We start from the raw sequence: 25,993 nt of genomic DNA, 5'->3' as shown, positions 1-25,993 counted from the left end.
CATGAATCCACTATCGAGCATAAATACTCCCTCTTGGAGTTACAAGTATCAACTTGGCCAGAGCCTCTACTAGCAACGGAGAGCATGCAAGAACATAAACAACACATATATGATAGATTGATAATCAACTTGACATAGTATTCCATATTCATCGGATCCCAACAAACACAACATGTAGCATTACAAATAGATGATCTTGATCATGATAGGCATCTCACAAGATCTAACATGATAGCACAATGAAGAGAAGACAACCATCTAGCTACTGCTATGGACCCATAGTCCAAGGATGAACTACTCACACATCAATCCGGAGGCGATCATGGTGATGAAGAGTCCTCCGGGACATGATTCCCCTCTCCGGCGGGGTGCCGGAGGCGATCTCCTGAATCCCCCGAGATGGGATTGGCGGCGGCGGCGTCTCTGGAAGGTTTTCCGTATCGTGGCTCTCGGTACTGGGGTTTTCGCGACGAAGGCTTTAAGTAGGCGGAAGGGCAGGGTTGGAGGCGGCACGGGGGCCCCACACCATAGGGCGGCGCGGGCCCCACCCAGGCCACGCGGCCCTATGGTGGCGGCGCCTCGTCGCCCCACTTCGTAATCCCTTCGGTCTTCTGGAAGCTTCGTGGAAAAATAAGACCATGGGCGTTGATTTCGTCCAATTCCGAGAATATTTCCTTTGTAGGATTTCTCGAAACCAAAAACAGCGAGAAAACAGAAGCGGCTCTTCGGCATCTCGTCAATAGGTTAGTGCCGGAAAATGCGTAATAATGACATAAAGTGTGTATAAAACATGTGAGTATCATCATAAAAGTAGCATGGAACATAAGAAATTATAGATACGTTTGAGACGTATCACACGTCTAGCTCCGCCCCCGCTCGTCGCCGCTCGTGCCCGCCCGTGGCTCGCGCGGCCGGTGTCGAGCCACGTACGGCCAGCTCTGCCCCCGCCCATGGCCGGCGCATCCGGCTCCGCCCCCGCCCGTGGCCGACGCGGCCGGCGCCCGTGCCTGCGCGACCGGCGACCGTGCTCGCGGAAGCGTGGCTCACGCGGCCGGCGTCCGTGTCCGCACCCTTTTGCGCGTCACCGTCGACGAGGTTTGCGGCCGGAGCTCCTTTTAGAAGCAGCAACTTCCGGCATGGATGAAAAAAATGAGGAGTCCGCGACGGGGGACTCCATGCGAGGGCGACGATGGCAGTTGGCCAGGCCAGCCAAAATTCGGTGGCCGTGCCGGTCATCTCCACGGGAAAAAGAAGACAAAGGAGAGAGAATGTGTGAGGCTGGGTGGATAGAAACGGCCGTGCTGAGCCGTCCTGAGCCATCTGGGCAGACGCAAAGGCCGCCCAGATTTGGGACAGCTTAGGATCGTTCCGGACTTTATGACCATCCATTTTTTTGGATTTAGGGTACTCATTGGGTGCTACTTTTATCCGAAAAGATCAAAACGGATAAATCTTTTGCATTTAGATATCTCTATTGGAGATGGCCTAAAGGATCCCTGCCTCCCGAGACCCAGCAATCCTGCACCACAGGTAGGTTGTGAAATTCCACATTGTCTCCTTATCCTTAGTGCGTGCTTTACTACGTGCAGTCAACGATACTGCGACATTTGGATATATCAGTCTTAAGCATAAATGGAATCTGCATCTGATCCGGAGGATATTCTCGGAGACGCGTTTAATCTCTCATCATCTTGGGGATATTCTAGTCACGAGATGCATCAATAATTTCGCGGCAGGTTTAATTAAAAGACTTGCAGCAGTTTATTCCTGCCGTCCAAGACTAGCTTGTACGTAACGACGACTGAGCAAATTTCCTGCCAGCTTCGTCGGACTACTTTACTGAATCATCGTACTTGGTGAAACGCACATTGCAGGGAGTTTCTATTTGAAAGTTATGAAATTTCCATACCTCCCGGCCGTCACTTTTGTATCTTTCCGACCAATATTCTCGTAGGAAAAAATTACATTCTCGAAAAATAATTCCAATCAACATCCGACCAGTCTCATGTAACTTCATACTTACATGAAACATTGGATTATAACTTCCACTATAGTTACACACTTACACTAAAACTGCAACTAATGGGCTTCCGCACCAATTTGATTAGCCTCTAAGCCTGAACGCCTGATCCCTCCTCCCCCCTTCCGTTCCACCATTTCACCTCTAACTCCCTACGTCACAAATAAGTGTAGTTTTAGATTTTGTCCTACGTAAAAAAAAAGACTAATTCATAGGAACGTCAGCAGTAAATTTGACATCAAATTACTATACTTTTTGGAGACTGAAATTAGTATGTTATGAATCTACATTTATACAATGCCATTTTGTGATATTGATTTGGCATTATAAATTAAGATATTTTTGTATGAAGTTGGTTAAACTTGATAAAGTTTGACTTACAACATAACCTTAAACTATACTTGATTGTGAATGGAGGGAGTACAATTCTTCATCATCTAATAGCTTAGGTCGTGTTTGAGAGCAAAGTATTTTTGAAATATTTCAGCAATATACTCCTAGGGATATTTTTTTAATTCTTATTTTTTTCCCTCCGTGATTTTTTTCGTTGTTTTGGTTATGTGCATCCTCGATGCCTCGAATACCACCATCAGGCTTCTTCCGATACGATGAAGTTGTCTATCGATTGATCAGACAAACCAACTAAGGAGCCCTCGCCAAGATGGAAATGGGAAGCGTGGTTTTGCCAATTTGTGGGCAAGCATCCAACAGAGAGAAGCAGTGTTCCATTCTTATTGGCAGCACCCTTATGTTGTTTCCTCGATTGTGTAATTAGTATCTACTTGATATTGATATATTCCTTAGCGACAAAGCTATATTATTGCATTAACTAGAATAGTAGTATACCGTGGTATCTCAAAACCAAATTTATGTTTTCACTGTCCATTATCATATCCTCTGATTGCTCTTGAAGTAGTGTTGTATTTTGAGTGAAAGGGTGAGACCACGAGCTAGAGCAGCAGTGTCGAGGAAGCATGGAAACAACTTCCAATAGACTTGGGAGGACCGAAAGAAGTATGAGATCGAGTGAAGTTGTGCATCGAAAAATCGGAACAGAGCTCGAGCTGCAAAAAAAACACCATTAAATTTGAAAATGAAAGTGAAAAATATGTGAGTACATAAAAATTAATATGTAAGTCTAAATTTCCATCGAAATGTCTTTTAATCTGTGATCTACAAAAAAAAGACAAACATGAAGACTAAAATTGAGTCTTTTTTATTATTTAAAGCAACAAATTGTGATTTTTTGTGATGCTTGAGACACTGCCTAATGTTTAGCAAAAACTTCTCTATTTTGTGAAACTTTCAAATACACTATATTTGATTGCTTTTCCCAAGAAAATTGTGCTCATTGGAGCTCTAATTCCGAAGCGCCGCACTTGCTCACATATTATGTGTACTAGCAGCAACACATAAAATTTAAACCAAATATTGGTAAATGATTGTTGCAAATTATTGAATTGATGATTGATGCGCTAGCCAATTATCCCAAAACTCTGAACTGGTGGAGTTAGGCTACATATTTTACCCCCCTCCACCCCACCCACCTCTAGGCTGGTTGACTGAGACCGCAACTATTTAAAGTAGATTAAATAGTGCATTAGCTGGGGCTTAAACTTAAGACCTTCTGGATCTAATACCATGTTAAATTGATGCACTAGTTAAGTTTATTAAAACTTCGAACGGTTTGAAAGAGCTAAGCTATACTACTATATTTTAAAACAAATTCAATTATTTCAGTGAGCTCTGAAATAGTTTCGGTACTAATACAAACCCTGAACATCATTGGTTATTGATTGATTTTTTTAGGTGCATGGCTGGATTTAACATTCAAAGATGCATGGCAGTGAAATGCATGCTTAAATCATATTGGTGCCGGAGAACAACATAAACAAAGAGACAAGGGTGTAGTGCCACATTTGCCACATAGGAGATGACACTCGACTGGCTTAAGAGAACAAACCATATGTAAAACCAAGTTCTTAGAGCATCCCCACTCGTTGGCGCTACCCACGTCCAAATCCGGCGAAATTTTCGTCCGGATTGGAGGAAGATTTGGCGTGGGGAGGAGTAGTTTCCCAGTCATGTGCTCCCCAAGCGGCGTTTCTCGGGGAAAAAGAGGATGGCTCGGGGAATCCGGACGAAAGAGGAGACACGTGGGCGTGGGCGGTTGGTTTAGCTTCATCCGGAGTCCCGGGAGACCCCGGGAAACCGAGGATGGCATGGGGAGTCCGGACGAAAATAGGCTCAAATCCGGACCAAAACGAGGAACCGGGGCCTGACTGGGCTGTTTTTCGCCATCCGGATGAAAAAAAGTGGCCGTAGGGGGCTCTGTGGGGAGACGAGTAGAGATGCTCTTAATGATTAATTGTCTGAAAGCAACCGTGCGGATCTGGTCAAGGAATCAAGGATATAAAAGCAAAGCGATGGAACGAAGCAGCTAGCTCGGAGCATCGCAGTGCGAGCAACGGAAGCATCACCACCATGGCTGGCAACCAGCAGCCGAGGGTGCTGCAAGCCCTTGATGTGGCACGGACGCAGTGGTACCACTTCACGGCGATCGCCATCGCCGGCATGGGCTTCTTCACCGACGCCTACGATCTCTTCTCCATCTCCCTAGTCGTCGACGTCATCGGCCATAGGTACTATGGTGGCCAGCCGCCTCGCGGGGTCTCCGCCGCCATCAGCGTCATCGCGCTCTGCGGCACCGTCCCTGGGCAGCTCGTCTTCGGCTGGCTCGGAGACAAGATGGGCCGGAAGCGCATCTATGGCTACACACTGATCCTCATGGTCGTCTGCTCCCTCGCCTCCGGCTTCTCCTTCAGCAAGCGTACCGGCAAAAGCGTGGTGACCGTCCTCTGCTTCTTCCGGTTCTGGCTCGGCGTCAGCATCGGCGGCGACTACCCGCTCTCCGCCACCATCATGTCTGAGTATGCCAATAAGAAAACCCGCGGCGCATTCATCGCCGCCGTCTTCGCCATGCAAGTATGTATGCCGTCCGTCGTTTGTATTCTTACTTTATTGTGAATTGTGATTTAGTACTAATTCCCCATGAATGATTTTTTTATACCATGTTGTTAGACTTTTAGAACTTCGACAAATAATGAATTGCTAGTTACTATGCCCTACTATATTTGCTAGATACTCCCCCTTTTCATATTAGTTGTCGTGGATTTATTAGGATCAAAGATGTACTAAGTCAATGATAATTAATATGAAGAAGAGAGAGTGTTAGATATAGCACGAGGAAAGTTTCAAAACATGTACTATAACATAATACCGGCAAAGATTCATCTTGAAGACGGCTTCTGTATCAAAAATCACATATATTTTTGAATAGAGAAAATGTTTACTCTACCCAATTTGATTAGTTTTTTGTTCAAATACTTACTTCAAGGGTTTTGGCAACCTTGCTGCTGGGATTGTCACCATGATCACATCAAAAGCCTTCGAGAAAGCATCGCCCAACGACATTGACTACGTCTGGCGCATCGTCCTGATGATTGGCGCCATTCCGGCACTGCTCACCTACTACTGGCGCATGCAGATGCCGGAGACGGCACGGTACACCGTCCTCGTGGCCAAGAACGCAGAGCAGGCCACGTCGGACATGGAACGGGTTCTAAGCATGAACATCGTGCCTGAAGAAGTGGAACAGGCCCCGCTGGACGACGTGCTTGTTGGGGAGGGCGAAGATCAGTACGGCCTCTTCTCCACAGAGTTCTGCCGCCTCCACGGGATTCACCTAATTGGCACCACAGTCTGCTGGTTCGTCCTCGACGTCACCTTCTACTCGCTCAACATTTTCATGTTGGACATCTTCACCATCTTTGGGGTTCTCCCCAGCCCCGAAGAACCAGGAAACCAGGTCACACGCATGATCCGTGCCACTGGACTGCACACCGCCGTCGCGCTATGCGGCACGCTGCCGGGGTACTTCTTCGCAGTCGCCTTCATCGACCGCGTCGGGCGCATCAAGATCCAGCTCCTCGGGTTCACCATGATGACGGTCTTTACACTGTGCCTCGCTATCCCGTATGACCAGTGGCAGAAACCCAAGTACAGGGTTGGCTTCATCATCATGTTAGGCTTCACCTTCTTCTTCGCGAACTTCGGGCCAAACACGACGACCTTCATCTTACCGGCCGAGATCTTCCCGGCGCGGATGCGCTCCACATGCCACGGCATATCTGGGGCGGCGGGGAAGGTCGGCGCTATCATCGGCGTGCTTGCCTTCTCCTTCATGGGTACACACTTCAAGGCATTATTGTTTGTCCTTGTTGGGTGCAATCTTGTCGGCATTATGTTCACCCTCCTCTTGCCGGAGACCAAGGGGAAGTCCCTCGAAGAGATCACCGGGGAGAAGGAAGAATGTCAGCCCCTAGACGATAAAGTTGCAGTAGTCAATGCAGCTCAGGGCATACACGCCGTGTCTATTTAATTAGTTAACAAATTGTTGATTGACAATCTATATTATCTGTTTTTCTTTTTTTTTTAAGGATGGGACGTCGTGGATATGTGTATATGTTGCATTGGTTTTCTTGAATATTGTGTATTTGTGACACGAATGTAAATTGAGAACTTGGATTTCATGAATATATATTCACTTTTTCTAAACAACAGCTAGATGTTTTCCAATTGATGCACGCTACTTTTTTTTGTCAGATTGGTTATGTGCGATCAGCACGCATCTTAGCTACTGTTGGCTAGTTTCTGTGTTAATTCGGCCTTTAGTTTATCGGGCCTTCTCTTTCTTACTTACCTGTTTGTAGTCGAAATCCCTCCATTGCAATTGACCGCGCAAGCATTTAGTTTGGCGTGGCAGCCCTCACGTGTAAATTTGAATAATTTTCTTTCTCAACTGTTTGCCGTTTGTCCTTTTCTACTAACCACCCACATGGATAGCATGCAACCATCTTCTTTTCCCGTGTCTTATTTTTATAGGTTTTCTCTAATCACTACTTTGCATGCATGTCTTCTAGATTCTCTTCCGCATGCATGTCATGCATAGGAAAAAATAGTAGAACTATCATACAGTACTCTCTTCATTTTGAAATACTCTAATTTTAGATCTAAAATTTGTTCTTACATATTCTACATTCTACCTTCTAATCAACAAGAATACGAAAAACAAAGTGATCCTCCTTTATCTATTGGATGTCACTATTTCTAATATAGTTTGGATTGGTTGTTTACCAATTTAAGCAACTCCAATAGTATAACCGATTGTTAGCTATAAGCAAGATGTCATGTCAGCTATAGTCAACATGTAGCCAACAAGTACAATAGTTGGCTATAAGAATTAATGTATTACTTTCTTAAGGGATGACTCATCTTTCATTCACACAACTTGCCTAGGAACACGTGCTAGAGCTAGCTCTTGCATAAGAGCCCACTTAGATTCTATCTCATCTTCTCACTCTTCCAACTAGACACAAATATATTATTTTAATCATTGTAGCCAGCTGAATAGGACTTATTGCACTTGCTCTAAGAGCAATTCCAATAGTGTAGCCAGCTGATGGCTATAAGCCAAGTACCATGTCGTCTATAGCCAACATATACAATAGTGAGATATAAAAATATAGTACTTTATCAATATATGGCCCATATTTCACTCTCACAAAGTGCCTAGAAGCATGTGCTAGAGCTGGCTCTTGCATAAGAGCTCACTCTCCTTCTCTCCCCTCCTCTCTCTCCTCCAACTAAGTAATAATATATTATTTTAATTCTTATAGCCAGCTGATTTAGGACTTATTGTATTTTCTCTAAGTGGTACTAATAAATGTACTACTAATTTATCTGATTTTTCCTAGAATGCAGACTAAATGAGAATAGAGGGAGTACATCTGCTAATTTTCCTAACTACCAAGGATAGGCACGGCGGCCATGAGTTGAAGAACGAAGGATATGCCTTTATTCATATCCCTCAAATGAAAGGTCAAATCTTGATTCAAAGACACGACATTGCATATTTCTTGGCTATGGAGAGATCAGTTCGCCTACAAGTTGTATGATCCAATAGCAAAAGGTTGTGAGAAGCTGTGATGTTGTATTTATTGAAGATCAAACAATTGAGGATATTGTGCAGAAAAGGGAGAAATTTCCAGAGTCAATTCCAGTGGGTGTTCCTCCTCAAAGACAACAATAAGACATAAATGATTCTGACCCAGATCCTGCAGATTGAGCTCACCAATAAGCTGAAGAGGATGATGCAGAAGATGTGTAAGATGACGCACATAGTGGTGCAGGTGGTGAAGATGACCCCCAACAAGAGTATGAAAATTCAGAAGAAAATGATCATGATCAGCAGGAAGCACCAGCACCAGATAGTCCATCGGTAGATCCATTCAGACGGTCCAGCAGAGGCCGTGTTCCTTCCACTAGGTACGCATCAGATTAGTACGTGGTGTTATCGTCTGATGGTTCAGAACCTGAGTGTTTTAGGGTCAATGAAAAATGAGAACAAGAAGGAGAGTGGATTAAAGTAATGCAAGAAGAGATTGATTCCTTGCATACAAATCATACTTATAAGCTGGTGAAGTTGTCTAAGGGCATCTCCGATGGGGCGACACAAATGGACGTTTTTCGTCCATTTGCGTCTGCGCGGATAAAAAATACGCTCCAGCGGCTAGACGCAAAATGTCCGCAACATCCATCTTGACGAAAACGTGGACCAATATGCCGCAGGAATGCGTCTGCGCGGACGCGTCCGCGCGTCCGTTTGCGTTCGTTTGGGCTGCATGGCCCTGATGTCTACGGGTGCTTCTATTCTTGTAGACAGTGTTGGGCCTCCAAGAGCAGAGGTTTGTAGAACAGCAGCAAGTTTCCCTTAAGTGGATCACCCAAGGTTTATCGAACTCAGGGAGGAAGAGGTCAAAAATATCCCTCTCATGCAACCCTGCAACCACAAAGCAAGAAGTCTCTTGTGTCCCCAACACACCTAATAGGTGCACTAGTTCGGCGAAGAGATAGTGAAATACAGGTGGTATAAATAAGTATGAGAAGTGGCAACGGCACCAGAAAAGTGCTTTGCCAGGACAGTAAACAAGTAGTAGTAACGCAGCAGTAGTAACGCAGTAAAACAGTAAACAAGCAGCGATAGCAGTATTTAGGAACAAGGCCTAGGGATTAGACTTTCACTAGTGGACACCCTCAACTTTGATCACATAACAGAATAGATAAATGCATACTCTACACTCTCTTGTTGGATGATGAACACATTGCGTAGGATTACACGAACCCTCAATGCCGGAGTTAACAAGCTCCACAATTCAATGTTCATATTTAAATAACCTTAGAGCATAATAGATCATTGCAAAATAAACCAAGAACTAACATAGTGCACACACTGTCCACATTACACTATGAAGGAGGAATAGATCACATCAATACTATCATAATGATAATTAACTCCACAATCTACAAGAGATCATGATCATAGCCTACGACAAGAACCACACGGTGCACACACTAGTCACCTTTACACCATGCAGGAGGAATAGACTACTTTAATAATATCACATGAGTAGCACACAACTAGTAGCGATACAAAGCTCATCATATGGATCTCAATCATGTAAAGCAGCTCATGAGATCATTGTATTGAAGTACATAGGAGAGAGATTAACCACATAGCTACCGGTACAGCCCCGAGCCTCGATGGAGAACTACTCCCTCCTCATGGGAGACAGCAGCGTTGATGGAGATGGCGGTGGTGTCGATGGAGAAGCCTTCCGGGGCACTTCCCCGTCCCGGCGGCGTGCCGGAACGGAGACTCCTGTCCCCCGGATCTTGGCTTCGCGATGGCGGCGGCTCGGGAAGGTTTCTCGTACCGTGGCTTTTTTCGTATCGAGGTTTTAGGTCCGGGACCTTTATATAGGCGAAGAGGCGGCGTCGGAAGGTCGAAGGGCGACGACACCATAGGGTCGCGCGGCCGGGGGTGGGCCGCGCCACCCTATCATCCGGGGGCCCCGTGGCCCCCTCCGGCGACTCTCGGGTGTTCCGGATGCTTCCGGGGATTCTAAGATCTTTGGCGTTGATTTCGTCCGATTCCGAGAATATTTCCTTACTAGGATTTCTGAAACCAAAAACAGCAGAAAACAACAGAATCGGCACTTCGGCATCTTGTTAATAGGTTAGTTCCGTAAAATGCACGAATATGACATAAAGTGTGCATATAACATGTAGAAATCATCAATAATGTGGCATGGAACACAAGAAATTATCGATACGTCGGAGACGTATCAGCATCCCCAAGCTTAGTTTCGCTCGTCCCGAGCGGGTAAACGATAAACAAAGATAATTTCCGGAGTGACATGCCATCATAAACTTGATCATACTATTGTAAGCATATGTAATGAATGCAGCGATCAAAACAATGGTAATGACATGAGTAAACAAATGAATCATAAAGCAAAGACTTTTCATGAATAGCACTTTCAAGACAGGCATCAATAAGTCTTGCATAAGAGTTAACTCATAAAGCAATAAATCAAAGTAAAGGTATTGAAGCAACACAAAGGAAGATTAAGTTTCAGCGGTTGCTTTCAACTTGTAACATGTATATCTCATGGATAGTTGTCAATGCAAAGCAATATAACAAGTGCAATAAGCAAGTATGTAGGAATCAATGCACAGTTCACACAAGTGTTTGCTTCTTGAGGTGGAGAGAGATAGGTGAACTGACTCAACATAAAAGTAAAAAGAATGGTCCTTCAAAGAGGAAAGCATCGATTGCTATATTTGTGCTAGAGCTTTTATTTTAAAAACATGAAACAATTTTGTCAACGGTAGTAATAAAGCATATGAGTTATGTAAATTATATCTTACAAGTTGCAAGCCTCATGCATAGTATACTAATAGTGCCCGCACCTTGTCCTAATTAGCTTGGACTACCGGATCATTGCAATACACATGTTTTAACCAAGTGTCACAATGGGGTACCTCCATGCCGCCTGTACAAAGGTCTAAGGAGAAAGCTCGCATTTTGGATTTCTCGCTTTTGATTATTCTCAACTTAGACATCCATACCGGGACAACATGGACAACGGATAATGGACTCCTCTTTAATGCATAAGCATGTGGCAACAATTATTATTCTCATATGAGATTGAGGATATATGTCCAAAACTGAAACTTCCACCATGATTCATGGCTTTAGTTAGCGGCCCAATGTTCTTCTCTAACAATATGCATGCTCCAACCATTAAGGTGGTAGATCTCTCTTACTTCAGACAAGACGGACATGCATAGCAACTCACATGATATTCAACAAAGAATAGTTGATGGCGTCCCCAGAAATATGGTTATCGCACAACAAGCAACTTAATAAGAGATAAAGTGCATAAGTACATATTCAATACCACAATAGTTTTTAAGCTATTTGTCCCATGAGCTATATATTGTAAAGGCGAATGATGGAGTTTTAAAGGTAGCACTCAAGCAATTTACTTTGGAATGGCGGAGAAATACCATGTAGTAGGTAGGTATGGTGGACACAAATGGCATAGTGGTTGGCTCAAGGATTTTGGATGCATGAGAAGTATTCCCTCTCGATACAAGGTTTAGGCTAGCAAGGTTATTTGAAACAAACACAAGGATGAACCGGTGCAGCAAAACTCACATAAAGCAATATTGTAAACATTATAAGACTCTACACCGTCTTCCCTGTTGTTCAAACTCAATACTAGAAATTATCTAGACTTTAGAGAGACCAAATATGCAAACCAAATTTAGCAAGCTCTAGGTGTTTCTTCATTAATGGGTGCAAAGTATATGATGCAAGAGCTTAAACATAAGCACAACAATTGCCAAGTATCAAATTATTCAAGACATTTTAGAATTACTACATGTAGCATTTTCCAATTCCAACCATATAACAATTTAACGAAGAAGAAACTTCGCCATGAATACTATGAGTAAAGCCTAAGGACATACTTGTCCATATGCTACAGCGGAGCGTGTCTCTCTCCCATACAATGAATGCTAGGATCCATTTTATTCAAACAAAACAAAAACAAAAACAAACCGACGCTCCAAGCAAAGCACATAAGATGTGACGGAATAAAAATATAGTTTCAGGGGAGGAACCTGATAATGTTGTCGATGAAGAAGGGGATGCCTTGGGCATCCCCAAGCTTAGACGCTTGAGTCTTCTTGAAATATGCAGGGATGAACCACGGGGGCATCCCCAAGCTTAGACTCTTCACTCTTCTTGATCATAGTATATCATCCTCCTCTCTTGACCCTTGAAAACTTCCTCCACACCAAACTGGAAACAACTCATTAGAGGGTTAGTGCACAATAAAAATTAACATGTTCAGAGGTGACACAATCATTCTTAACACTTTGGACATTGCATAAAGCTACTGGACATTAATGGATCAAAGAAATTCATCCAACATAGCAAAAGAGGCAATGCGAAATAAAAGGCAGAATCTGTCAAAACAGAACAGTCCGTAAAGATGGATTTTATTGAGGCACCAGACTTGCTCAAATGAAAATGCCCAAATTGAATGAAAGTTGCGTACATATCTGAGGATCACGCACGTAAATTGGCATAATTTTCTGAGCTGCCTACAGGGAGGCAGGTCGAAATTCGTGACAGCAAAGAAATCTGAAACTGCGCAGTAATCCAAATCTAGTATGAACTTTACTATCAAAGACTTTAATTGGCACAACAAAACACAAAACAAAGATAAGGAGAGGTTGCTACAGTAGTAAACAACTTCCAAGACTCAAATATAAAACAAAAATACTGTAGCAAAATAAACACATGGGTTATCTCCCAAGAAGTTCTTTCTTTATAGCCATTAAGATGGGCTCAACAGTTTTAATGATGCACTCACAAGAGATAGTATTTGAAGCAAAAGAGAGCATCAAGAGGCAAATTCAAAACACATTTAAGCCTAACATGCTTCCTATGCATAGGAATCTTGTAAATAAACAAGTTCATGAAGAGCAAAGTAACAAGCATAGGAAGATAAAACAAGTGTAGCTTCAAAAATTTCAGCACATAGAGAGGTGTTTTAGTAACATGAAAATTTCTACAACCATATTTTCCTCTCTCATAATAACTTTCAGTAGCAACATGAGCAAACTCAACAATATAACTATCACATAAAGCATTCTTATCATGAGTCTCATGCATAAAATTATTACTCTCCACATAGGCATAATCAATTTTATTAGTTGTAGTGGGAGCAAATTCAACAAAGTAGCTATCATTATTATTCTCATCAAGTGTAGGAGGCATAGTATAATCACAACAAAATTTACTCTCCATAGTAGGTGGCACCAAAAGACCAATATCATTATAATCATCATAAATAGGAGGCAAAGTATCATCAAAGTAAATTTTCTCCTCAATGCTTGGGGGACTAAAAAGATCATGAAAACCAGCTTCCCCAAGCTTAGAACTTTCTATATCATTATCAACAATGGTGTTCAAAGCGTTCATACTAATATTACTACCAAGCATGCAAATAAGGTTCCATAGGTTTTTTAATTTTCGCATCAAACCATCCATGTCTTAAATCAGGAAATAGAATAAGAAGCTCATTGTCGTCCATTATGCCAAACTAGTGTAAGCAAGAAACAAAAAGATGCAATTGCAGGATCTAAAGGAAATAGCTTCGAGTACTTACAACGGCGAAAATAGCTTAGTAGCCGAGATCCGGAGTGTGAGTACCTTTTACCTTTCCTCCCCGACAATCGTGCCGTGAAAATAGCTTGATGTCTACGGGTGCTTCTATTCTTGTAGACAGTGTTGGGCCTCCAAGAGCAGAGGTTTGTAGAACAGCAAGCAAGTTTCCCTTAAGTGGATCACCCAAGGTTTATCGAACTCGGGGAGGAAGAGGTCAAAGATATCCCTCTCATGCAACCCCGCAACCACAAAGCAAGAAGTCTCTTGTGTCCCCAACACACCTAATAGGTGCACTAGTTCGGCGAAGAGATAGTGAAATAGAGGTGGTATAAATAAGTATGAGCAAGTGGCAACGGCACCGGAAAAGTGCTTTGCCCAGGACGAGAAACAAGTAGTAGTAACGCAGCAGTAGTAACGCAGAGAAACAAGTAAACAAGCAGCGATAGCGATATTTAGGAACAAGGCCTAGGGATTAGACTTTCACTAGTGGACACCCTCAACTTTGATCACATAACAGAATAGATAAATGCATACTCTACACTCTCTTGTTGGATGATGAACACATTGCGTAGGATTACACGAACCCTCAATGCCGGAGTTAACAAGCTCCACAATTCAATGTTCATATTTAAATAACCTTAGAGCATAATAGATCATTGCAAAATAAACCAAGAACTAACATAGTGCACACACTCGTCCACATTACACTATGAAGGAGGAATAGATCACATCAATACTATCATAATGATAATTAACTCCACAATCTACAAGAGATCATGATCATAGCCTACGACAAGAACCACACGGTGCACACACTAGTCACCTTTACACCATGCAGGAGGAATAGACTACTTTAATAACATCACATGAGTAGCACACAACTAGTAGCGATACAAAGCTCATCATATGGATCTCAATCATGTAAAGCAGCTCATGAGATCATTGTATTGAAGTACATAGGAGAGAGATTAACCACATAGCTACCGGTACAGCCCCGAGCCTCGATGGAGAACTACTCCCTCCTCATGGGAGACAAGCAGCGTTGATGGAGATGGCGGTGGTGTCGATGGAGAAGCCTTCCGGGGCACTTCCCCGTCCCGGCGGCGTGCCGAACGGAGACTCCTGTCCCCCAGCATCTTGGCTTCGCGATGGCGGCGGCTCCGGAAGGTTTCTCGTACCGTGGCTTTTTTCGTATCGAGGTTTTAGGTCCGGGACCTTTATATAGGCGAAGAGGCGGCGTCGAAGGTCGAAGGGGCGACGACACCATAGGGCCGCGCGGCCGGGGGTGGGCCGCGCCACCCTATCATCCGGGGGCCTGTGGCCCCCCTCCGGCGACTCTCGGGTGTTCCGGATGCTTCCGGGGATTCTAAGATCTTTGGCGTTGATTTCGTCCGATTCCGAGAATATTTCCTTACTAGGATTTCGAAACCAAAAACAGCGTAGAACAAAGAATCGGCACTTCGGCATCTTGTTAATAGGTTAGTTCCAGAAAATGCACGAATATGACATAAAGTGTGCATATAACATGTAGAAATCATCAATAATGTGGCATGGAACACAAAAAATTATCGATACGTCGGAGACGTATCAGGCCCCTTCTCTCTCCTCCTTTAATGCAGGGTAGGCCCTTGTGCTCTCCATTCCACACCACACAAATATAATCTTTCTCTCTCCTCCCTAATCAGTGCATGACAGGCCCTTGCGGTAAAAAATGCGTCTCTGCCGTTGGAGAAGGGGCAGACACATGCGGATATATGACCACTTTTTGTGTCCCTGCCCGACGCAAACGGACATAAACATGCGCCGCCCCGTTGGAGATGCCCTAAGGGCAAGAAAGTTCTAAAGAACAAGTGGGTCTACATAATCAAGCAAGAAGAGCACACATCACATCCAAGGTACAAGGCTAGGCTAGTCGTAAAAGGATTCATCCAAAGAAGAGATTGATTTTGATGAAATATTTTCTCCGGTGGTGAAAATGATATCTATAAAAATGATCATTGACATGGCAGCAAGTCTCAACTTGGAGGTTGAGCAAATGGATATGAAGACAACTTTCCTACATGGATAGTTGGAGGAAGAAATCTACATTGAGCAGCTTGAGAGGTTTTTTGTTAAAGGCAAAGAAGACTATGTGTGCAAGCTGAAGAAAAGTCTCTACGATCTGAAACAAGCAGCAAGATAATGGTACATGAAATTTGAATTTGTCATGGGGGAGCAATGCTACACGAGGTTCTCAGATGATGATTTTGTCATGTTGTTGCTCTATGTTGATGATATATTGATTGTTAGCAAGAATGTCTCAACGATTGCTAGACTAAAGAACGAGATAAGCAAAAGTTTTGCTATGAAAAACTTGGGTCCAACTAAGTGTATTATCGGTATGATACTTGAGAGAGACAGAAAATCCAACAAGTTATACTTATCTCAGGAGAAATACATTGAGAAAGTACTTCGCAAGTTCAAAATGGACAAGGCAAGTGAAGTAAGTTGTCCACTAGCAACTCACTTTAAGTTGAGCAAAAAAGCAATGCCCCTTCACTGAGAAGATGGAAAAGGAAATGCAGAATGTTCCTTGTGCTTCAGCAGTTGGGAGTTTGATGTATGCTATGGTGTGCACACGGCCGGACATTACTCAAGCGGTTAGTACCGTGAGCAGATTTATGTCCAATCCAGGAAGACCACATTGCGAAGCCGTGAAATGGATCTTGAGAAATCTCCGGGGGCCTACAAATATGAAGATTTCTTTTGGTGATAAAGAGCCAGAGCTGATTTCTCATTCAGATTCAGATTTGACTGGTGATATTGATGGCAGAAAGTCCACTTCCGCCATTCAGGCCGGGGGGAGTGGTATGGCAAAGCAGGTTGCAAAAGTGTGTGGCTGAGTTCATCGCAGTAACAGAGGCAAGCAAGGAGCTATTGTGGCTGAAACGACTGACTAGTGAGTTTGGGTTTAAGGAAGATAATTATGTATTGTTTTGTGACAACCAAAGTGTCATTCACCTAAGCATGAATGCAAGTTTGCATCTGAGGTAGAAGCATATTGAGGTATGCTATCATTGAATTCGAGATGTTCTGAATTCCAAGAAAATGCAGATTGAGAAGATGCACATAGATGACAATGGGGCTGATATGTTGACCAAGTTGGTGACAAGAGGAAAGCTCGACGTATGCCATCGGCTTGTCGGCATGACTCCTGGTAGGCAGTGAGACCCTCCATGATGCCGGAGGGGGAGTTTGTTGGGCCATGTCCCTCCGCATGGAGGTGTGTTGGCAGCCCAACATCAGCCCAGAAAGTCCAACACGTATCAACTGTTGATCGAGGTTCGCATCCAATGGTTATGTTGCCTTCTTGAGAGGTAGATAAGGACAAAACCCTAGCCAACCTTGGTGGTTGTAACTAAGAGAACAAGAGCAAGCCAGAACATGGCTACTGCTGTGAGAGGGTGAGAGAACGCACTAGAACACCACAACCAAGTGAGAAGAGAGGACGAAGGAGATGTAATCTATGTCCAAATTTCTAATATCTGACCGGTCTATCTTCAAGCTCGTGTTTAGAGGTTCAAAGGTTCTTGGATCGGCTCCAAACTCGATGAGCTTATTCCTAAGTACTTCGATCTGGATAGCTGGTTTGAAATTTTGGTTAGAGAAGAATTAGATTTGAGAGCTGTGAAGTTAGTACGGATCGCTGCAGTTTTAGCACATAATAGTTTTGGGAGACGAATAGTTTGGGCAGGCAAACACTGTCTGATTGAGCTGATTTTTGGTTAGTATGTTGGGAACTCATATATCTGGTTCTCTGCCAAATTTGGTGCTGATTGTATCTGTGATATCTCTGCTTTGTTGTATCTTGCCTCTTGTGGTTGCTGTTGTTGTTGCTGGTGGGCAACAAAGTGAAGTGTGTTATAATCTCTAGATGTTCTAGAGAAGACTCTGTACCTTGATTGCTCATAGTGAAGATTGCGTGGACCGGGGTTTACACCCGTGGTTTTTTCCTCCTCAAGGTGAGGAGGTTTTCCACGTAAATCCTTGAGTCACTTGTGCATGTGCTTGTGTTTATTTTTTCGGTTGTGTCTATTGGCTGAAGCTATCCTAGTAGTTTATCTAACTTTCACACAGGCATAGTAGGGGTGGTTGTGCGCTCCTGCCCCAACATTTTCGTGTGGTGGAAGCGATACCTTTGTTTTCGTTTCGTGTTCATATTTATAGTCAGTCTAATAGGCTATATATGGGTACATACGATTAGAAGGATTGCATCAATTCAACACGCTCATTACTCGAATTCAGCAGAAGGTGGCGGCTATGTCATTTGGGGCTTGGTTGTTGTGGACGACGTCCCTGGCTCATCCTCCTCATCGTGCTCCCCAGAGAGCTCCTCCAGCGATTTCCCCTTGGACTCCGGCACGAGGAATGTGAAAAGGAACCCGACCACGTTGCATCCGGCGAGCACGAACAGGGAGTTGCGGACGCCGATTCCCGGCGGGTACCCGGCGTCCGTCCTGGCAGGATCCGTGCTCTGCGCGGCGTACAGAAACCCAAAGGACCCGACGATGGCGCCCGCCTTCCCGGCTGCTGCGGAGATCCCGTGGCACGTCGACCGCAGCCGCGCCGGGAAGATCTCGGCCGGCACGATGAAGGTGGTGGAGTTGGGCCCGAAGTTGGCGAAGAAGAAGGTGAAGGAGAACATGACAACGAAGCCGACGTGGTTCCCTGGCGTCGTCCAGTGGTGGTATGGCACGGCGAGGCCGAGCATGAACGCCGTCATGAAGAAGAAGCCGCCCAGCTGGATGGCGAAGCGGCCCACCACGTCGATGAGGAACACGGTGAACCAGTACCCCGGGATGGTGCCGCACAGCGCCACCAGTGTCTGCGCGCGCGAGATCTTGAACATCTCCTGCAGCGCGTTCATGCTGTCCGCCCTCGGCAGCCACTCCACCGCCGTGTAGATGTCCTTCTGGAACAGGTTCTGCGAGTAGAAGGCGATGTCCAGCACGAACCAGCACACCGTCGTGCCCAGCAGGTGCCGGCCGTGACGCCTCGCGAACTCCCTGGAGAAGAGACCGAACTGCTCGCGCCGGCCGTGCTCTGCCTGCTCCGGCTCTTCGGCAGCGAGCTCCATGTTGAGCACCCGCGCCATGTCCGACGTGGCCTGCTTGGTGTTCTTCGCGACGAGCGCCGTGTACCGCGCCGTCTCCGGCATCTTCATGCGCCAGTAGTAGGTCAGCAGCGCCGGGACGGCGCCGAACATCAGGACGATGCGCCACGCATAGTCGGCTTGTGGCACCGTTGAGCCCGTACGATCGTCCTTGTATGCCGGCGCGTCAAACTGCTCCTTGAACGCCGAAGAAACGATAATGGCGACGATGCCGCCTGTAAGGTTGCCGAACCCTTGCATGGCGAAGACGGCGGCGATGAACGCGCCGCGGGTGCGCTTGTTGGCGTACTCGGACATGATGGTCGCCGAGAGCGGGTAGTCGCCGCCGATGCCGAAGCCGAGCCAGAAGCGAAAGAAGCAGAGCGTGGCCATGACGCCGTTGGCGCTCGACCCGAACGACAGGCCAGAGGCGACGCAGCAGAGCACCATGATCATGAGCGTCATGCCGTAGACCTTCTTCCGTCCCATCTTGTCGCCGAGCCAGCCGAAGAAGAGCTGGCCAGTGAGGGTGCCACAGAAGGCTACGCCGTTGACGGCGGCAGAGACGTTGGGTGGGAGGGAACCCGGCGTGGCGGAGCTCGGGTCGAAGTAGTAGATGCGGCCCAGGAGCTTGGTGACGAGGGAGATGGAGAAGAGGTCGTAGGCGTCGGTGAAGAAGCCCATGCCGGCGATCACGATCGCCGTGAAGTGGTACCACTGTGTCTTGGCGGCGTCGAGCGCGCCGAGGACCTTGAGCTCCCGAGCCATGGCGCCCGGGGAGTGCTGTGGTTGGTTCCTCTTAGTCAGAGGCCGGAAACACGTGTAGGTAATTTGCTGTAGAACATGAGCAAGCAAAGTTGATTTTCAGCAATTATAACACGACGTGTGGACAGGGAGTAGCACACCCATGCTTGCTTGCGTGTATAAAATACATTTTCATTTATTTTCTACTATAAATTATTTGATTTTTAAAAATTCGTGACATCCAGATATGATATATAATATGGGTATAACTATTTCTCACTGAGAACTAACTTTGTGCTCAGTCAGATGATATTATCAAATCTTAGTTGCAACTCATAACTAGCATGAATCACAGTCCAAATTAAATACTGTAAGATTTAACTAAGCATGAAATTAGTGGATTTTTTCAAATGAACGGATGGCAACTATGATTTTTTTTCATGCCACGTTAGGTTCTAACACTTGAGTCGATATACGGCCAGAGTGAACCTAACAAGATGCTACATCCATTCTATAAAACAAGGCATACAAATTTTGTTAACATATATGTAATACTTTATGTATTGAACAAAGTTTATAGACAAAAGTATGAACATCAACAATACAAAATATATATTAATAAATCAACCATAAGACATGTTCATAGTGTATGTATTCAATACAGTAAGTATTGATATTTTTAATTATATCTTTGATCAAACTTAGTACAGTATATTTTAATTTTCAGCTGAATATTCGTCTTGTTTTTTTTTTAACGGAGTACTGTGTATGAAAAAAATTGTCATTTTTAATTGAGTTTTGAAAGACCCATTGAGGAGCATTTTGAGGATTAGGGAGAAAAAAAAAAGGTGACAAAAGATCAACAAAAGCCCAGTTGAGCAAGTACCGAAAAGAAGGACTGAGAGAGGAAATATATAAATAGCAGAATCTTGGAACAGAAAATTTAAAAGATAATCATTCACATATACATGGACAGGAAAAACTAAAAAATATCGGTATACCTGATGCTACTCAATTCGATCGGATGCAGTTTCCTTGGTTTCCTAGCGGCTAGCAGAACACCGAAACATTATGGAGATGGGTGGCTAGCAACGCGAGGTCGAGCTTGAGCTTCCTCTTTGGTGGTATATTTATAGGGAGCAAACTTGATGAACTTTAAACGGCAGCAGCATCTTACGTGTTCTGAAACGTGTGTATTCTTCAGCGGATTCCTCGATAGACTTGATCAGTTGAGTGAGTTGCCCACTTACTGCAAAGAAAATTCCCTGCGGACGGACCGGCACTGCACCAGTTGGCACTGCACCAGTTGACTAGACCACGTATTCACAACAACATTTCGATTTGCTATTAGGGTGTCAAGTGAGATGCATCAATGGACACGTGTAGCAGGTGAATGCTTGACAATACTAAACTATTAACCAGGAAGAAGGCATTGTCCTTGCTCCGGGAGGCATATTCCTTGCCAGATTGACATAGAAGAGTCAAAATCGTGAGCATCATAGCGGAAAGAGTCTTTGACACATGGACACTAGTGCTCTCCTCTCTTTCAGATTTTTAAAAACTTTAAAATTTCATTTTTCTAAATTTCAAAAATTAGGACGTTCAATATATAGATAGATAGATACGGGTGAGATGTATACAAAAAGTCCAGTTAAAAAATACTGTGTATTTTGAACAATATAAAAAAGATAAATTTCTGACAATAAATGGTAGTGAAATAATATTATAATAGTATATCCTTTTGTCAGAAATTTGTTTTTTTGTATTTCCAAAATTTTAAAGTATTTTTTACTGGGACTTTTTTGCATACACTTCTCATGAACATATCTATCCACATATTTAAAGCCATAATTTTTGAAAACATAAAAGTGTGTGGTTTTAAAATTTTCAAAAAGCTAAAAGTGGAGGAAGCACTGGTGCCCATGTGTACCAAATTCATGTCCGTATCATAGATCCTGCACCGACCGGTTTGTTTTTTCCATTCCATGCAGTGACTGGCAGGATTATATTTGTCCACGTTTTGATGCCCAAGTCTCAGGTCGATCGGGTCTACTTGCTAATACGCTGGCGTGAATTAATTGTTTGTACTTTTGTGATAATTCTTCGCTTCATGATTGAACAGCTACTGAAGATTAATTAACGGTGGCTGAAACATCTCAGCAAGGTCCATGTTGCTTAAACACCATGCATGTTGTCTAACAATTTTTCTTCTGTCCTGTTCAGTCCATATATACGGACACGCGTACCTCTGAGTAACCCGATACCTACTTACATGATTGCAGGATTTATTCTCTAGTTACAGATGAAGATTTCCACTGTTTTGCTTTGTCTTTCCTTTTGTTTCGTTGCTACCTAACGGACTGTACGTAGGTGGGCAAATCTTGCAGGAACTAGCGTCTGAAATGAGAAGAGGTACATGCCAATTTGCTGCTGGAAACCAGTATATCACACCTGACACCTGCTCGCCCCATGATATTTGGGGGTGACTTTCCTTCTCGATCGATCAAAGATAAGATCCACTAAGTTGCCCCAGAGACATAGGCGATTAGGGTCGCCGCCAATCTGCCTCGCCTCATGTGACTTTAGTGCCATGTAAGCTTGGTGGATCTAGGTCTTTGCCGGTTGGAGGGCCCTGTTGTTTGTTGTTGTAGGGTTTGTGTCGTACTAAAAAATGCATGCAGATGACGACTCCCTGAATATGGGATAACGTCTTCCCCATCTAGTCCCCGTTCTGGCGATGCATCTAGCACCGTAGGAGAGTGTGTAGAGGTTTTATTAGTAGAGAATATAGCTTATAGGGGTCAAGTGATCCGTGGCGTGGCAAACTAAAAACACGCCACTAGTAATATCGATGCCTTAGCGCATTCATGCATAGAAAATCTGCGAACTTTTCGTTCTTTGAAATATAATTATCAAAGCGATTGAAGTTTTACTTGAGCTGATCGAATTGAAGTAGATCATCAAGTCCAGGGCTATAACCTTCAGTGTGACCATTGCTAAAACACCATGGCTAAAACCTTGCTTTGCGTAAAGGATGTTTGATCTATAGGTTAGTGTAACAAATAAACTTTAGTAACTTTGTTTCAGCAGAGTCTAGAGTTGCAAAAATGAGGGTCAACAAAATCTTTTTTTGTGTTAACCTCTAGAAACAGTGTTTTGGCGAGTTTGCCTTGTTTGAAAATATTACTATATATTTTATAAAAGTATTATCTTTGCAACTTATCTTATTTGAAGTGATTTAACTTTTCTAAAACAAAGAGCCAAGATTTATTTTGAGCACAAAGTTTTTCCAAACTAAGTATTTATAAAACCTATAGGGATCTACATGTTGGTATGATCTCACTATTTTGCAAACCCTCATTGTTTGCAAAAGCTTTTACAAATATATTTTGAACACAATGAAAGGCTTTAAGAAAAGGAGATACTTCCATCTCCACTACTCCTTGGGAAAGTTTACAAAAACTTTACTCCCTTATTTAAAACCATTCTTAAACCCTACTTTGGCTTCATCATCATGGTACACTTGTTCAACAATTGTTCCTTGCAATGTTGTATAGTTGTTTGTATTGACTTGGGTTGTTCATGTTGAGTGCGCAGACCGTTGATTAGTTGATTATGCATCATTCTGTTTTCCTATGCTCAAATCTTCAAAAACAAATCATCTATACATATTCTATGATTTATTTTCCTTAGTAGCAAGTACTATCTCTAGATTTCCTTATCTCAAATATATCTTAAAGATGCTCTCCAAATCATCATATATTTAATCTCCGTTTATACCATGTTGCCAAGATCATCCTTAAATCTTAGATTCATCTCTCCTTCTCCCATATTATGGGTCCAAATCTAATACCTTTGTATTGATTTAGTCAACTTGTAGCATGAGGGTGAATTCTTATGCTACTTGTGTGATGCTTGTGGTAAATCCTTCTTGTGTGTATGAGGATTCTATACGAACCTCATCAACTCGTCCATCCTAATCTGTAAAACTTAATCCAATGTTTTATAGTAATAAATCAAGTTTTCAAAAATTGGAGTTTCCCTCCAAAAACAAATCCAACACCATCACACCCTATTTATTCTTCCCAATTTTTGCTACGAAAATATTTCTAGTTTTATCTAAGTTTTTCAAAATATTTTTTCTCAAATAAAACTGAGAAATGTGATTGGTATATTATATCATCTCATTTCCACCAAAAAATAATTTCTAGAAAATTGGTATTATTTATTCTATTTTTTAGCAAAATGCATGTCTATGGTACTTAAGACCTTTCTTTCTCTTCTTAATACCAAATAATTTTGAGAAAATTATATTATGCTAGCTTATGAAAGTAGAACATTTTTAACTCGAAATTTTATATTAATTGTTACTTCAAAATATTCAACAAGCCATTTAAATTGAATTTCCACTCAAATTTGACCATAACCTTAGAAAGTGGTCCAAACAAATATGTATTGAAATCAAATTCAAATGGCAACCCCATGATCACCAAACACACCTCTCTGACCATATTTCATCATCATCATTTCGTCCAAGCCATATTTTGATCATATGGCGACTAGAGCATCTTAGATAGTAATCTCCATCTCAAATTTTCTTTGATCACTCAAATCTTTCTCAACGTCAATCTTTGAGCTAACCATCATTAGCATCACCACATAACAAACTGATGGAAAAAACTTCGTGTGTACCAACTCGTTGGGACTCCAAGTGTAGAGTGTTGTAGCAAGCTTCTTTTCTCACAAGGGTGACTCGAGGGTTTATATCGAACTCTCGGGAAATTGGTAAGAGTTGATTCTTCTTCTCCTCTTCTAGCAACCTGCAAAGCAAAGTTTTTGTTTTGTCCACAACTCCACCGTGTGGTTGTCAAGCACAAGGTTTTGTATAAGTAATATGAAACATAAATAAATAAAATAAAACGGAAATTCAATTCGGCTCCCAGGTGCGTATGCTCCCTCTACCAAGAAAACATATTTTGAAGTGTGGAAAATTTTTGACAAAAAATTCTACATGTACATCTCCATAATATAATATTTTTTGTGGCCTATGTAAAAAAGAGAGAACTTATCCTGTGAAAAGCATTGTTTTTAGCACTGAATTTTGTCTTTTTTACACACGTCACATGATAAGTTTATTTTTTATGAAACGACTTTGTGAGCGCTTAGCATGTGAAGATGTACGTGCGAATTTTTTGTTTTAATTTTTTTGAAATTTAAAATATGTGTAAGATGCATTTCAAAATATAGGAAACATATGCTCCCATATTCCAAAACACCACTCCCAAAATAAAACAAGTAAATTAGGCAAGCAAAAAATAAAAGGAATGAAAGGATAGTTGTTTTTGGGTTTTGTATGTGTTTGCAAGTGAAGAAAGTATTTTTGTATTTTTAAAATAATAAATGACAAAAAAATGTAAAGTGTGATAGTTGTGTTGGAAAAGTATTGCTTATGGCTTTAAATGAACCGGGGTTCATGGGTTCACGTGTACTCTATTTTCGGGGGAACGTATCACATGAAAACGGGCAGATTCTGCAAATCTGAAAATGGCGACCAGGACCGTTGGATCATGTACCAACAGCTAGATTTCGCACCTCTGTTCCACCTTGCCTGTTTTGTAAAAGTCCCCTAAAATTATGTCACCTTCTCACCCTCCAATCCTCTCATAGCAACAACCTACAGTTTTTCTTTTTTTTTTGCGAGAAACAACCTACAGTTCTCTCTCACCTACAATCACCTTGTGTTCTGATCCGTCGCCAGGAGAACAACATCCCTGCATCTGCCATGCGCAGCTCCGGCGGTTGGCCTCCGTGTCGGTTCTTGGGAAGGAGATCAGTTGATTTTTTTTTCGATCTTGGATCTGAATCTTTCGTCTGGTAAGAGGAATCGTCTCTGGAGGTCGTGAATGTTTGTTCCAGATTCAATTTGACACATTCCTGAATGAAATTAATTTCTATGATCCATTCCTGTTAAAGTTCTTGATTGTATACGTTGGTTCCAGATTCAATTTGATACAAATCCAAATTGTCGGTTTCCTTTGGTGTGATGAATCTTGAGATCCAAATTGTTGCTCAACTACGTTAGGCTTTTCTACAGACTGGGACAGGCAAAAGAAAACATGAATTTTATTTAGATTTCGTGGTGTATGCTATTGTTCTTTGCTCCATCCGGCCACGGAACAAATTCCCTGATATGTGAACCAGTATGTGCTGGTGATGAAGAGATGCAGCGGTGAACTCTGCGGAATGTATCTTAGCACGAGGGCTTTTCTGCATAAATATGTAGTGTTGGGAGGTGGAGTAACATCTGGTCGTTGGTACATGATCTAGTGGTTCAGAACCAAAATTTTCAGATTTGCAGGAAGTGGCCTATTTTCACCTGATACTCCCCCCTATTTTCGGGTTGTAATGGACACAAACAATTCATCAAAGATATAATATTGGTAAAACTTGA

General features: G+C 43.0%; 3 protein-coding genes across 3 annotated transcripts in view; 2 read left to right on the top strand and 1 right to left on the bottom strand.

The window, feature by feature from the left end:
- LOC124673085 (putative inorganic phosphate transporter 1-13) overlaps positions 1-1,626 on the top strand; it is a 2,783-nt gene extending 1,157 nt beyond the window's left edge. Inside the window, exon 3 of the mRNA XM_047209215.1 lies at positions 1,590-1,626. Coding sequence (XP_047065171.1) covers positions 1,590-1,626 — 37 coding nt within the window. The remainder of the gene's footprint in view (positions 1-1,589) is intronic.
- Positions 1,627-4,504: 2,878 nt separating this feature from the next.
- Positions 4,505-8,364, top strand: LOC124673084 (putative inorganic phosphate transporter 1-13). The gene is made up of 5 exons (XM_047209214.1): positions 4,505-5,005; positions 5,418-6,391; positions 7,952-8,016; positions 8,086-8,141; positions 8,203-8,364. The coding sequence occupies exons 1-5, from the start codon at positions 4,505-4,507 to the stop codon at positions 8,362-8,364; spliced, it is 1,758 nt and encodes a 585-aa protein (XP_047065170.1).
- Positions 8,365-16,720: 8,356 nt separating this feature from the next.
- Positions 16,721-19,566, bottom strand: LOC124673083 (probable inorganic phosphate transporter 1-4). Its single transcript, XM_047209213.1, has 3 exons — positions 17,996-19,566; positions 17,519-17,542; positions 16,721-16,739 (listed from the first exon to the last, which is right to left on the bottom strand). Exons 1-3 carry the CDS (start codon positions 19,564-19,566, stop codon positions 16,721-16,723), a joined length of 1,614 nt encoding a protein of 537 aa, XP_047065169.1.
- Positions 19,567-25,993: the final 6,427 nt, after the last annotated feature.

The sequence above is a fragment of the Lolium rigidum genome, chromosome 7 (assembly GCF_022539505.1).
Source record: "Lolium rigidum isolate FL_2022 chromosome 7, APGP_CSIRO_Lrig_0.1, whole genome shotgun sequence".
Classification (NCBI taxonomy): domain Eukaryota; kingdom Viridiplantae; phylum Streptophyta; class Magnoliopsida; order Poales; family Poaceae; genus Lolium; species Lolium rigidum.
This window is presented reverse-complemented; position numbering and strand designations above follow the sequence as displayed.

Coding starts and splice junctions, on each gene's coding strand:
- LOC124673083 (XM_047209213.1), bottom strand. CDS start 19,566: ATGGCTCGGGAGCTCAAGGTCCTCGGCGCGCTCGACGCCGCCAAGACA. Junction 17,543..17,995: donor GAGGATGAGCCAGGGACGTC/GTCCACAACAAC, acceptor GTTGCCCACCAG/CAACAACAACAGCAACCACA.
- LOC124673084 (XM_047209214.1), top strand. CDS start 4,505: ATGGCTGGCAACCAGCAGCCGAGGGTGCTGCAAGCCCTTGATGTGGCA. Junction 5,006..5,417: donor CCGCCGTCTTCGCCATGCAA/GTATGTATGCCG, acceptor ACTTACTTCAAG/GGTTTTGGCAACCTTGCTGC. Junction 8,142..8,202: donor AATTTCCAGAGTCAATTCCA/GTGGGTGTTCCT, acceptor CAGATCCTGCAG/ATTGAGCTCACCAATAAGCT.